This window comes from Salvelinus fontinalis, chromosome 4, assembly GCF_029448725.1.
Source record: "Salvelinus fontinalis isolate EN_2023a chromosome 4, ASM2944872v1, whole genome shotgun sequence".
Classification (NCBI taxonomy): domain Eukaryota; kingdom Metazoa; phylum Chordata; class Actinopteri; order Salmoniformes; family Salmonidae; genus Salvelinus; species Salvelinus fontinalis.
This window is the reverse complement of record NC_074668.1, coordinates 75,033,126-75,047,848: the sequence shown is the minus strand read 5'-3', so window position 1 is coordinate 75,047,848 and position 14,723 is coordinate 75,033,126. Positions and strand designations below refer to the sequence as shown.

At 42.8% G+C, this 14,723-nt stretch overlaps 1 protein-coding gene across 3 annotated transcripts; it reads left to right on the top strand.

Moving 5' to 3' along the window:
- The first annotated feature begins 2,514 nt into the window (after positions 1-2,514).
- On the top strand, positions 2,515-13,904 carry LOC129854397 (nucleobindin-2-like). Of its 3 annotated transcripts, XM_055921382.1 has the most exons (14): positions 2,515-2,903; positions 5,427-5,498; positions 8,703-8,878; positions 9,145-9,252; positions 9,368-9,500; positions 9,863-9,966; positions 10,054-10,239; positions 11,263-11,353; positions 11,440-11,498; positions 11,589-11,681; positions 11,816-11,905; positions 12,116-12,286; positions 12,436-12,496; positions 12,688-13,904. In XM_055921382.1, exons 3-14 carry the CDS (start codon positions 8,738-8,740, stop codon positions 12,876-12,878), a joined length of 1,428 nt encoding a protein of 475 aa, XP_055777357.1. In that variant the 5' UTR covers positions 2,515-2,903; positions 5,427-5,498; positions 8,703-8,737; the 3' UTR covers positions 12,879-13,904. The 3 variants fall into 3 exon arrangements, with proteins under 3 accessions (XP_055777357.1, XP_055777358.1, XP_055777356.1); XM_055921383.1 differs by lacking the exon at positions 5,427-5,498 and having other exon boundaries at positions 12,691-13,904; XM_055921381.1 differs by lacking the exon at positions 5,427-5,498.
- The last annotated feature ends 819 nt before the right edge of the window (positions 13,905-14,723 follow it).

Sequence of the window (14,723 nt, the reverse complement as noted above, 5' to 3'; positions counted from 1 at the left end):
ACATGTTTTATTCTGAACTGGAATAAGCTGATCGATCACATCACACAGAAGTAGCTCAGAAAACACACACATACACACAGTCCTAATGAGAGGTGTGTGGCTGGTTGAAGTTTTCAACAAGCATGTCTATTCTGGGATCAGTTTTTGACAGTGCAAAACTGAGGTCATGCTCAGCATTGACACTGCTTCTGTACTTGAGAACCATGAATTGCATAGGTATGTGGTGCCAAGCTGGATCAGAATATCTACTGCTTTCTCAGTTAGGCAGGAGACTGCTTCTTACTGCAGATGAGCAACCCAGAACTGTGTGTGTTTGCCTCAAAAAACATCTTGCTTCAGCCAGTTTATTCCAGATCAGAATAACAAGTATTACTTGTAGTAGCAACAGTTCCGGCCTAGACTTGTTTTCAACAATAATTTCTACAGTAAAATGTACAGTAGTCTTGACTTTTTCATCTTCATCTGTACTGTTTCTTAGGGTTGCACGATCAGTAGATAGTTAGCTTGCTTTGGCTAACGTTAGCTATTAGCTGTGCAACGTTACTAACCCAGGGGATTGTTTGAAAGAGACACTCACATCTACTACTATGCGAGATAGTACTCCCTTATTTATGCTGATCACCACTTGTTATAAAATGACAATGCCTTGTTAGTTGACTACATTTTTCACTTTCGAAGCACTGTTTCCCGAAGCATTCTTCACTGTTCTTAAATAACTCCCTGGGTTTACCGTCATGTAGTGGCTGTATGTTTGGTCAGGACGTGTCGTTTTCTTAATTTGTTCGTTTTGAGAAACTCATTAATATGCACTTCTCCACACAAAACACATTGTCGGCGCTCCTCGTAATTTCTCAACGTTTGTATGAAAGAGACAAAAAGCAATCACTGTATTTTCGTTTCATGACGATTGAGCTCAGTCAGAACTTGTGGCTAGCATGATTCCATTTCATGACAGCGGTTAGTGATGGCGAGTGGGAATAACAAGTCAGTGGCTTGAACGACAGCGCTGCATCGTGTGGGTCGCAGAGTGATCTTCAAGGAAACTTCAGAAAAAAGATCCGGTAAACCGCAAAGCACACGGGCATATCCCGCTACCTCTCCCACACACGCAGCTTCCAAACTAGAGCAGAGGCCGCTAAACAGGGAGCGCACTGAACCGAGAGCGCAGTTGCACTTTAAATAATTAAACATTTACGTCGCGACCCACCATTAACAGGTCCGCAACCCATACTTTAAGAAACGCTGAACTAAAGTTAAAAAAAATCTAATCAATCAAAAAGTAACACAAGAAATGTACATAACAATAACGAGGCTATATACAGGTGGTGCCGGTACTGAGTCAATGTGCGGGGGTACAGGTTAGTCGAGGTAATTTGTAAAGTGACTATGCAAATATAATAAACAGCGAGTAGCAGCAGTGTCAAAACAAAGGGGGGTTCAGTGTAAATAGTCCGGGTGGCCATTTGATTGTTTGATGTTCAGCAGTCTTATGGCTTGGGGGTAGAAGCTGTTAAGGAGTCTTTTGGTCCTAGACTAGGCGCTTCGGGATGTAACGCTTGCCGTGCGGTAGCAGAGAGAACAGTCTATGACTTGGGTGCACCGCCTAGTCAATAGGTCCTGGATGTCAGGAAGCTTGGCCCCAGTGATGTACTGGGCTGTAAGCACTACCCCCTTACAGTCAGATGCTGAGAAGTTGCCATACCAGGCGATGATGCAACCGGTCAGAATGCTCTCGATGGTGTAGCTGTAGAACTTTTTGAGGATATGGGGACCCATGCCAAATCTTTCCAGGCTCCTTAGGTGGAAAATGTGTTGTTGCGTTTATATTTTTGTTCAGTATATTTAGAAAACCACATGCATGTCTTGCCGGCATAGCTAATATTTGTAGCTCAATAATGTTCACTCATACAATAACCCTGCAGGAAGCTGCTCATCAATTTTCTCATTAGTCCAAGCAATCACATTAAACCAACTCAATCAAGTCTGCTTTATCCTTCACCCCAAATACAGAACTATTTGAGTGTAATGTATGATTTTGGTAAGTAAGAATGGCAAAGTCAAAAATGAAGCTTTGAAATGACCTTGGATCAGATCTCCCTGCCTAAATGTCTTCACATACCATATCCACTGCTGAGGGGAAGTCTCATAATAATGGCTGGAATGGAGCGAATGGAATGGTATCAAATAAATTGAAACCACGTGTTTGATTTTGTTGATACCTTTCCATTCATTCCGCTCCAGCCATTACCATAAAGGTGCCACCAACCTCCTGTGTCACATAGTTTCTAAACATGGTACTGTATTGGATATCATGGCAAGAAAGCTACACTGATCCTGGATCAGCGAACACCCACCTCCTCCAAATTATAAACGCCACGTACGATTTAGTGCAACCTAACGTACGATTTAGTGCAACCTAACATGATTGCACTGTATTTCCATAACTATTTGACTGACAGTGTGCGCGACCTAATTGAATAACGATGCGCGTCTTCAGAAAGTAGGAAGTGAAGATTTTATCCAATGACAACTACCTAATTTAGCATGCATGCCATGTTGTCAATGTAGGAATTCATTCACTTGCTATCTGGCACTGTAAACAAACGAATGCCAGCATTAAGGAAAGAGAGGACGAATTATCAGCTTGGGAGGAGACTAGTTAGCTAGCTAAATTAGCTTGACGGGGTTTCCACTAGCTAGCAGAGCCACAAAATCGAAATTGGCTATATCGTAAAAAATATCGAAAACATAATTGGTGTTAATGTAAGGTTAGGCATAAGGTTAGCACTGTGGTTAAGGTTAGGTTTAACATCTAATTTTAAGTAGCCAAATTGTAGAAATAGGTGGTGTTTATGACTTTGTGGCTCTAGTAACGACCGTTTGACGCGGATTCCAATCAAAAAGTAAGTCCCGCCGTGACATGCACATTGGTTTGAAGCTATTGTTATGTTGTGAATGAGACAGGTACTGTAACCAGACAAGACAGATACCTCAACTTCTTGTTGTGGTCAACACTAGACACCGTAGCTTGGAAATGGAAACCTCATCATCAGCTTCAAACTAGCTGTCATTAGATTAGTTTGCCATCTACCAGCTAGCTAGCCAGCCAGCATCAGCATAACTAATTGCTAAGCTATTGTATTGATCACAGTGAGTTTGCCTGTAAAGTGTAACGTTAGCTAGACGATTAGCTATTGAACTGCTGATGATTTAAATTGTAGCACGCTAGTTAGTTAGATGAAACGTATCACCTCCTGGCTAACATGTGTTTAATAGCTTAGCTAGTTAGCAGATAACTAGTTAGCCATCGATGGCAAAGAGACACGTTAGCAATGGACAGGAAACATATGGGGTTGGGGCCATGGAGATAGCTGGTGGGACCGGTGGGGAGCGTGGTGAAACAGGAGTGATTGTCAGAGTCTCTACCATACAAAGTCATGTTAGGATATATCAATGAACCTGTTACAACTTCTGTGCAGAATCCACTGAAAATCAAATTTTATTTGTCACATGCACCGAATACAACAGGTGTAGTAGACCTTACAGTGAAATGCTTACTTACAAGCCCTTAATAACCAACAATGCTGTTTTAAGAAAATACCAAAAAAAAAAAAATGGAGAGAAGAATAACAAATGATTAAAGAGCAGCGGTAAATAACAATAGTGGGGCTATATACAGGGGGTACAGAGTCAATGTGCGGGGGCACCGGTATTGAGGAAATATGTACATGTAGGTAGAGTTATTAGAGTGACTATGGATAGATAATAACAGAGTAGCAGCAGCGTTCCGGGGGGGGGGGGGCAGTAGTGCAAATAGTCTTGGTAGCCATTTGATTAGCTGCTCAGGAGTCTTATGGCTAGGGGTAGAAGCTATTTAGAAGCCTCTTGGACCTAGACTTGGCGCACCGGTACCGCTTGCCGTGCGGTAGCAGTGAACAGTCTATGACTAGGGTGGCTGGAGTCTTTGACTATTTTTAGGGCCTTCCTCTGACACCTTATAGTATAGAGGTCCTGGATGGCAGGAAGCTTGGCCCCAGTGATGTACTGGGCTGTACGCACTATCCTTTGTAGTGCCTTGCGGTCGGAGGCCGAGCAGTTGCCATACCAGGCAGTTTCCATACCAGGCAGTGATGCAACCCATCAAGATGCTCTCGATGGTGCAGCTGTAAAACCTTTTGAGGATCTGAGGACCCATGCCAAATCTTTTCAGTCTCCTGAGGGGGGAATAGGTTTTGTCGTGCCCTCTTAACGACTGTCTTGGTGTGCTTGGACCATGTTAGTTTGTTGGTGATGTGGATGCCAAGGAACTTGAAGCTCTCAACCTGCTCCACTACAGCCCCGTCGATGAGAATGGGGGTGTGCTTGGACCTCCTTTTCCTGTAGTCCACAATCATCTCCTTTGTCTTGATCACGTTGAGGGAGAGGTTGTTGTCCTTGCGCCACACGGTCAGGTCTCTGACCACCTCCCTATAGGCTTCTCATTTTCGGTGTAGTACGATTCGATCTTAGTCCTGTATTGCAGCTTTGCCTGTTTGATGGTTCATCGGAGGGCATAGCGGGATTTCTTATAAGCTTCCGGGTTAGAGTCCCGCTCCTTTAAAAGCGGCAGCTCTATCCTTTAGCTCAGTGCGAATGTTGCCTGTAATCCATGGCTTCTGGTTGGGGTATGTACGGTACAGTCGCTGTGGGGATGATGTCCTCGATGCACTTATTGATTTACGCCAGTGACTTATGTGGTATGTACTCAATGCCATTGGAAGAATCCTGGAACATATTCCAGTCTGTGCTAGCAAAACAGTCCTGTAGTTTAGCGTCTGCTTCATCTGACAACTTTTTTTATTGATCTAGTCACTGGTGCTTCCTGCTTAAATTTTTGCTTGTAAGCAGGAATCTGGAGGATATAATTATGGTCAGATTAGGCAAATGGAGGGCGAGGGAGTGTTGTACGAGTCTGTGTGTGGACTAAAGGTGGTCTAGAATTTTTTTCCCCCTCTGGTTGGACATTTAACATGCTAATAGAAATTTAAGTTTCCCTGCATTAAAGTCCCCAGCCACTAGGACTTTAATGCTCTAGCAAAACTTAGAGACTTCCTTAGATATTGTGCACCAGCTGTTGTTTACATAACTGCATAGGGTCCCGCCCCGTGTCTTACCAGAGGCTGCTGTTCTGTCTTGCCAATAGTGTATAACCCGTCAGCTGTATGTTCTTAATGTCGTCGTTCAGTCACGACTCGGTGAAACATAAGATATTACAGTTTTTAATGTCCCGTTTGTAGGATAAATGTGCTTTCAGTTCATCCCATTTATTTTCCAGCGATTGAACGTTAGCTAGCATGACCGAAGGCAAGGGCAGATTAGACACTCGTCACCTGATCCTTACAAAGCACCCTGATCTCTTTCTGCGAAACCTCTGTTTCTTTCTCCAGTGTATAACGGGGCTCTGGTCGGGTGTCTGTATTATATCTCTCCCGTCTGACTCGTCCTTCGTCCAGTTTGAGGTGAGCAATCGCAGTTCTGATGTCCAGAAGCTCTTTTCGGTCATGAAAGACGGTAGCAGCAACATTATGTACAAAACAAGTTATGAACAACGCAAAAGAACAAACAAAATAGCATGGTTGGTTAAGAACCGATAAGACGGCAGCCTTCCCCTCCGGCTCCATCACAGATGGATATCATCTTGTAATTACTGTTTTAGGTGCAACGTTTATGGTCATGTTGCAGCAGTGTGTAGGAGGGAGATTCCAAGATGTGGGAAGTGTGCAGGAGGGCATGGGACATAGGATTGTGTAGTTTCGGTGGATAAAGTTGTCAACTGTAGGGGTGCTCATGTTGCTGGGGACCGGAAGTGTCCGGTGCGAAAGAGGCAGGTTGAAGTGACCAGTCAGAGTAGTGCAGGATGGGTAAGGAATCCTGAGAGGGTCCCAGTGAGTGGTAGATTTGTGCCACAGAGGCAAAGGACAAGGAGTGAGTTATGATTCAGTAAGGTTGGCTTATTAGTGTTCATAGGTCCCCAGCAACATGAGCACCCCTACACTGATCCTCCACCATATGTCACAGTGGGTGCGAGACCTGGAGAGGCCTACAAGCCATAGTGTCTCGTACCCACTGTGACATTTGGTGGAGGATCTGTGATGATCTGGGGGGGGCTTCAGCAAGGCTGGAATCGGGAAGATTTGTCTTTGTGAAGTATAGTTTGCAAGCCATGTACAAGCTATTAATGCAAAACAGTCCATTTTTTTGTGTGTGTGTGTGTTATATATATTACACACACACATTAACTAAACAGGTGGGGTTCTGAATGATGGGTCGCCACTGTGAAATAGTGGTGTATAGGGTTAGTTGGTGGTGCAATTGCCAACCCAATCCCGAAGAAGAGGACATAGCTAGAGCAGGGGTTCTTAAAAATTTTCAGCCTGGGACCCAAATGAGAAATTCTGTGTTTTCCTGGGACCCAAGCTTAGGAAAATATGCAACTATCGGTACATTTCATTGCCCTTATGCCTAAAAGAAAATGCAATATAGATAAACAAATAACAATGATAAATAACAACATAACAACCCATTTATTTGATTTTTCTCAATTAAAAACACTAACATACCTGTCTAGGTTGGAACTGTTGCTGTTAAAATACAATAAATAATTTAATTCTGAACTGGAATAAACAGAGATCACATCACACAGATGTATAACAGAACACACACACAGGCTTTTTGATCGTGCAACCCTAAGTAACAATACAGATAAAAAATTCAGGCCTACTGTACATCTTACTGTATAAATTGTTGATTAAAAAGTCTAGGTTGGAACTGTTGCTGTTTAAAATACATGTTTTATTCTGAACTGGAATAAACTGATTGATCACATCACAGATGTAGCTCAGAAAACACACACATACACACAGTCCTAATGAGAGGTGTGTGTGGCTGGATCAGTTTTTGACAGTGCAAAACTGAGGTCATGCTCAGCATTGACACTGCTTCTGTACTTGAGAACCCTGACTTGCATAGGTATGTGGTGCCAAGCTGGATCAGAATATCTACTGCTTTCTCAGTTAGGCAGGAGACTGCTTCCTGCTGCAGATGAGTAACCCAGAACTGTGTGTGTTTGCCTCAAAAAACATCTTGCTTCAGCCAGTTTATTCCAGATCAGAATAACAAGTATTACTTGTAATAGCAACAGTTCCGACCTAGACTTGTTTTCAACAATAATTTCTACAGTAAAATGTACAGTAGTCTTGACTTTTTCATCTTCATCTGTACTGTTTCTTAGGGTTGCACGATCAGTAGATAGTTAGCTTGCTTTGGCTAACGTTAGCTATTAGCTGTGTAACTTTACAAACCCAGGGGATTGTTTGAAAGAGAAACTCACATCTACTACTATGCAAGATAGTACTCCCTTATTTATGCTTATCACCACTTGTTATAAAATGACAATGCCTTGTTAGTTGACTACATTTTTCACTTTCGAAGCACTGTTTCCCGAAGCATTCTTCACTGTTCTTAAATAACTCCCTGGGTTTACCGTCATGTAGTGCCTGTATGTTTGGTCAGGACGTGTCGTTTTATTAATTTGTTCGTTTTGAGAAACTCATTAATAAGCACTTCTCCACACAAAACACATTGTCGGCGCTCCTCGTAATTTCTCAACGTTTGTATGAAAGAGACAAAAAGCAATCACTGTATTTTCGTTTCATGACGATTGAGCTCAGTCAGAACTTGTGGCTAGCATGATTCCATTTCATGACAGCGGTTAGTGATGGCGAGTGGGAATAACAAGTCAGTGGCTTGAACGACAGCGCTGCATCGTGTGGGTCGCAGAGTGATCTTCAAGGAATCTTCAGAAAAAAGATCCGGTAAACCGCGAAGCACACGGGCATATCCCGCACACGCAGCTTCCAAACTAGAGCAGAGGCCGCTAAACAGGGAGCGCAGTTGCACTTGGCCAAATCAATTCAAGTAATTTATGAAATAATTATACATTTACGTCGCGACCCACCATTAACAGGTCCGCGACCCATATTTTAAGAAATGCTGAGCTAGAGGAATATAATGCTGACTACACCCATGACGCGCATGTTGATTTTGTCTATGCCATTGAGGACTTCCGCCAGAGATGGAAGAGGAAGTGAGACATCCCACTCGCTATTATTTTCTGGTTGTTAATACAGTAAATTCATTAAGCACACCAGACCCAGCTGCTATTGCATTGGTGCTTATGGGAGAGCCACCCCTCTAAGCAGACTGGAACTGTGCAATTTTTCCCCAATTATAAACCGCTTGAGTGGGACATCTTTATTCATCTACCATCTTTGCCTACACCATTTTGAAGTAGTCAACTGGGTGGGACTTCCTATGGGTTAAGGAAGGATGACATAATTCAATCTGGGTCATCAGGAGGGATCAGCCAATTAATTATACTTGTGTGTAAACACTCCATAACTGCAGGTGGCATTACATCGCTAGCCTTGGTGTCATACCTGTTCAAATAACATACTACAGGTGGCAGTATGCACCCTTTCAGTTTGTTTACCAACTCGTAGTAGTAGAAGAAAATAATAAAATTGATTGCTTCAAAATGGACAAGCCAGTGCTCTCAGAGGCCATAAAGTGACCAATACAAAGAAGAGGCCTCTGTCTTTCTGTATGGTTGGGGCATAGCCACTTTATTTGGGGCAGACACTGATGTTTTCTATCATCTCTAGTTGAAGGGTTGTGTCAAGGTGCGTCTTGTCGCCAGATGTCTTGGAGCCAGATATTCCACACCAGCTGCCTTGTGCTTCTGGTACAGCTGCTCTGTCTGGAGGCATTGCCCATCAGTCTGGACAAGACCAAGGTGAACCAGCCCGAGGACAAAGCCTCAGAGCCACCACCAAGTGTGGTAAGAGTTGGTGAAGGATCACATACCAAGCAAGCACAATGGAGAAACATGGCAGGCAGAGCAGCCCTAACAGCCATGAAAAAAGCAGGCATTTGTGTTTCCTTTATGAGCTCGCACCAGTTATACCAGCTAGAAAAGATTTTCTCTTACATAATTTATTGAATTGTAAAGTATACAGACTGAACTGAAGGTCTATTGAATGATGCATGAGCTAGTATGCATGTTATGCATACTACTACTACTTACTACATTATTTAATGTAACAGGACACTGGACTCCACTATGACCGTTATCTCAGGGAAGTCATTGATTTTCTGGAAAAAGACCAGCATTTCAGAGAGAAGCTCCATAACACAGATATGGAGGATATCAAGGTATTCTAACAGTGTGTCCTGCTCATTCTTGTCGTTCTTACTCTCCTTGAGTCATTAGTCATGAAAAATGCAAAACAGCAGCCGTATGATAATCATTACATCACGTTTCCTACAGATGGGGAAGCTGGCCAAAGAGTTGGACTTTGTCAGCCACCATGTAAGGACACAACTGGACGAGCTAAAAAGGCAGGAGGTTAGCCGGCTACGGACACTGATCAAAGCCAAGCAAGACATCGAAGGAGGGAACGGTATGCTGCCCAGTGAAAAGACCATTAATATGCCTTAAGTGCTATACTGTTAACATCTAGAAACACTAGGGTGTGTGGGCAAGTGACCAAGAAGTACATTTTTAAGGAAAAGGTCTCAGGAGGATGTGGTTAGTGTAGCGTCAGTGTTGAGTCTCCTACTTACTTGTGAAATCTCTGCTTCGAATCACAATAGTAACCGCACACTATTACAGACAACAGTAACGTCTCACTTAAACCACTAATAGGAAGGATTACAGGCTAATATAGATGCACACAGGGTGAGCTTTGGCACTGGAAAACTAGTGCCAATGTCAGGTCATCCAATGTCATATTGTGTTATGACTGTTAAACCTCACTCACAGATATGGCAGTAGACCACCAAGCTCTGCTGAAACAATTTGAGTACCTGAACCACATGAATCCTCACACCTTTGAAGTGGAGGATCTGGACAGACTCATCAAATCAGTAAGTACATACAGTAGCTTAATGAAGTACCTGTAGACCTCTTCTCCTTCAAGACATTTTAACTCTCATCCGTCATTTGACCACAAGGCCACAAACGATCTGGAGAACTATGACAAGGAGCGCCATGAGGAGTTCAAGAAGTACGAGATGACGAAAGACCATGAGCGAAGGGAACACCTCAAGACTCTAGACGATGAAGGGAGGAAGAAGGAGGAAGAACATTACGAGGAGATGAAGAAGAAACATGCAGACCATCCCAAAGTCAACCATCCAGTAAGTCCAACTGCACTTGGATGCTATGTTATCTGTGTGTTTCAGAGCTCAATCTGTTTGTGCTCACATATGGTCTAGCCAGTCTCTAGACCATGGATGGGCAAGTTTGATGGGGGTGGTGGGGGCCACAAAAAATCTGAACTCATCATGATTGGCTCGAGGGTCTGTATCTAAAAATGTTTAGCTGACATGGTTTAATTGAGTGACTGACATAACGAGAAACTGCAGATGCACAACCACATTTCAAAATGGGATCTTGTGTTTTCTACTATTCTAACTCCCAGCAGTAAGTTGAGACCCCAAATGAGTTCCTAAACAATATACACTGACTGTAGAAAACAATAATGATACCTGCTCTTTCCATGACATAGCTTTCACCTGGTCAGTCTATGATCCCTTATTGATGTCACTTGTTAAATCCACTTCAGTGTAGATGAAGGAGAGGAGACGGGTGAAAGAAGGATTTTTAAGTCTTGAGACAATTGATACATGGATTGTGTGTGTGCCATTCAGAGGGTGAATGGGCAAGACAAAATATTTAAGTGCCTTTTGAACGAGGTATAGTAGTAGATACATGGCGCACCGGTTTGAGTGTGTCAAGAACAGCAACGCTGCTGGGTTTTTCACGCTCAACAGTTTCCTGTGTGTATCATGAGTGGTCCACCATCCCAAAGGACATCCAGCCAACTTGACACAAGCGTGGGAAGCATTGGAGTCAACATGGGCCAACATCTCTGTGGAATGCTTTCGACACCTTGTAGTCCATGCCCTGACAAATTGAGGCAGTTCTAAGGGCAAAAGGGGGTAGAACTCCATATTAGGAAGGTGTTCCTAATGTTTTGTGCACTCAGTATGCATATGCTGTATATGTTTGTTTGTTTATGGAAATTGATCTGCAAGCCTACAAAAGGGGGATGCCAGTTGCCTATTTCTGCTCTAGACCTTCCCCATACTTAATGATTTAGCTCAAGTGAGCCATTTATATCTAACAGTGGATGAATATTTGTTGTTTTTTCTGTGCAGGGCAGCCAGAATCAGTTCAAAGAGGTGTGGGAGGAAGCAGATGGTCTTGACCCTGAAGAATTTGACCCCAAGACCTTTTTCAAGCTGCATGGTAAGTCTTCGTCAATAGACATCACAGGCTGGGGCAGGGACATCCATCTCAGAGTTCCTCAACATTCTTGCGTTTTGAATTTTCAGATTCCAATGGAGATGGCTTCTTCGATGAGCAGGAATTGGAGGCACTGTTTACGAAGGAGGTAAAGATTTGTCCTCTTTTTTTAATGTCTCACCTGAAATGATAATGAAACGTGTGCATGTATAGATAACGGTTCATTCTGTGGGCTCAGCTGGAGAAGATCTATGATCCTACCAATGAAGAGGACGATATGGTGGAGATGGAGGAGGAGCGCCTGCGTATGAGAGAGCACGTCATGAACGAGGTATACTGTTGTCCCGGCCGTGAACCTTGCATACTATATTCCCATGGATTGCTAGCACTGAAAGTTAGAGATTGGTTTCGTTGATTTAATGAAATAAATAGTTCACATGGTGACTGATCTCTCACTGTTCACAGGTGGACACCAACAAAGACAGACTGGTCTCCTTAGAAGAGTTCCTGATTGCCACAAAGAAAAAGGAATTCCTGGAACCAGATAGTTGGGAGGTGTGGTAGCTATATATATTTAACTCTCATTCATACTGGCCTACTTTTAATATTTCAACATTATAACTCATTATTATGAAATGGCAAGAGTAACAAAAACCATACCATATCTCTAAACACTCCTACATTCAACCACACTGTAATTATGTTGCTTTTCATATCAATAAGGAAAGGTAGAAGGGTATGAACTGACACGTCCTCCTTTGTTAGACCTTAGAGCAGAACCAGGCCTACACGGACGAGGAGATGAGGGAGTTTGAGGAGCACCTGACCCAGCAGGAAGAGGACCTCAACCAGAAAGCATCAGACCTCCAGAAACAGAGGGATGAGTTGGAGAGGCAACAGGAACAGCTCAACTCACAGAAAGTAGAGCTTCAGCAGGTACAGAGTGGGCAGTGGTAGAATAGACACAACCAATAGGTTCTCTATTACTGCACTTCTTTTGTGTGGTATTGTTATTTTTGACATGAGCTGACATACTTACCTACAACCATTCATCTGCTTATCTCTGTATGTCTGTGGTGTTTCAGGCAGTAGAACACATGGAACGGTTGAAAACCCAGAAAGTTGAGCCCCCTCCAGAGGTTCATGGTGAGTGATAGTTTACCCCAATTCCATTTTCTCTTTACTGGTGTGTCGTGTATTTTTCAGAATGTAGAGGTGACTATGGAAAATGGATCTCAAGATGAGAAATTCTATTGGAGAGAAAAAGTGGTTAAAATAAACCAAATTGAAAAAAGATGTAAAAGATTAACTGTATTCAAAACTACTCTTTTTTTCAGTAGAAGGGAATGCTATCCCAGAGCCACGAGGAGAGTACCATCCTTTGCCCCCGGGCCATCAAGATATGTCCCAAAACCACCCGGGTATGAAGCAAGACAACCACCTCCAGAACCAAATACCTCACAACACCCAGGATTTGTCCCAACCACGACTCCAAGATCTGCCCCCAGGCCATCAGGCATTGCCATAGGGCCAACATGACTTACCATAAGGCCCCCATCAGAACCAGCCCACTCAACCCCAGTTGGCAGATGAAACTCTATAGACAACACCTCTGGCTCCATGGCCCCCCACCCACAGACCTTTGCACACTGGACTGGAGGTATATAAGTACTGTGGAGGTCCCTCCATATGGGCATTTGTGGCCCGTTATCCTGAAAGAGTTAACTGAAAACCAGCTGGAGAACACAGGAGGCGTTTACAGTATCTCTGCCCACTTGTGGATATCAATCTAGCTTCCAAGGCCTAGAAATGTTTTGTATGTTTGCAGTCAGGGAATTTGTGTTATAGAGTGTATATATGGTATGTGATGTATGGATTGGTCATAATTGATCATTACTTAAAATGCAGAGCTTTGGTGGAATGGTTTTGGTAGTGTCAATGTATTTTGGAACATTTTTAATTAGTGCTGTGTGATGTCATGACAATTAGGCCCAATAATTGTCAGGTCACTCCAGCTGAATAATGATAATGTTGTGAAATGTATGGATTCCTGAAAAGGCTCCATTTCAAAAGGCACTGAAAATGGCATTGGGAGCATTATGAACAGTAAAGACAACTGTCTCATGCAACATAATAGAATATAAATATACTTTATTTTTTGTATGGGTTCATTCCTGTGTATCACATGGCATTAGCTTGGCCACCACTTTTTATTTCATATCCTCAAGTCTGATAACAGCAATGTATGCTAATGTTGGCACTAGTCATGGGAAACCTGAGTGGATTGCAGTCTTATTTTGTGGTACTTATACTATAGCCAGCTCTTTTGGATTATCTTAATTGATGTGCAAATGCAAGAGTCAGTTGATGATCTAGTTATTTCTGTAGAGATTATAGGTAACCACGTCTTGTTTTTTCAAGTTTGTGCTTGAATGAGGCTACTGTTCCTAATGACCTGCATGTGTCTTGGCCAAGGCCAGTACGTATTGATACTGAACAGGCCTGTTACCAGGCAATGAAGTCTACCTTTTGTACTCAGCACATCACCCCCAGAGTCTGCCTTTTTGTTTTACTTTTACTAAATTCTGCTGGCTAGGGCAAATGCTCTTTTATCTTGCACCATACAGAGGTGTGCCTAATTTTTCTTGGTATAGAAGATTTGTTTAATTTTCAGATGACCAATTGCACATGAAAACATCTATTGTAGACTTTTGTTCAGTTGAAGACGATAAGTGATTTTCTTTATAGCTAGCATTCAAGAGTCAGAGTGAAACTCTTAAACGTAAAGTTGACAGAATCCTTACATTCTACAGACCTACAGTGTTGACATCAGTTCCAAGGTATGATGTTTTTGGACAGAGCAGATATGAAGTGACGAATGCAAATTTACAGAACATAACTCTAACAGCTACCATATGGCCAGAGCAAAATGAACGCACAGGAAATCTTCATTTTGGGTAAATCAGTCAGACCTACAACCTGCTTAGACTACACACCATTTGTACTGACTTTACTCCCAAACATGCCCTGGCAATACAATGTACAGTATAAACAATCTTCACATTGAGACAATGTCCTTGCATGGTATGACTGCAGTCAATATTGTTTGGTCTTTCGTGTCATGCTTCCAAAGCCTGTCACTAGCCCCAGCCAGTTTTGTAAATGATTGCCTATTAAGCATAGACCCAAATAAACAGTCCAACAGCAAAGGCACACATGTTCCAGCTTGATCAGTTTAAGGCTATGCAATAGCATGATTGTGAGAAAGCTAAAGATCTGACAGCTAAGGGTGGTATGTATGTCTTCAGATCCAGGCTTCACCGAACCAACCTAGAGGTTGACATGGAGAGGAACAGTCAGATCAGGGGAAGGA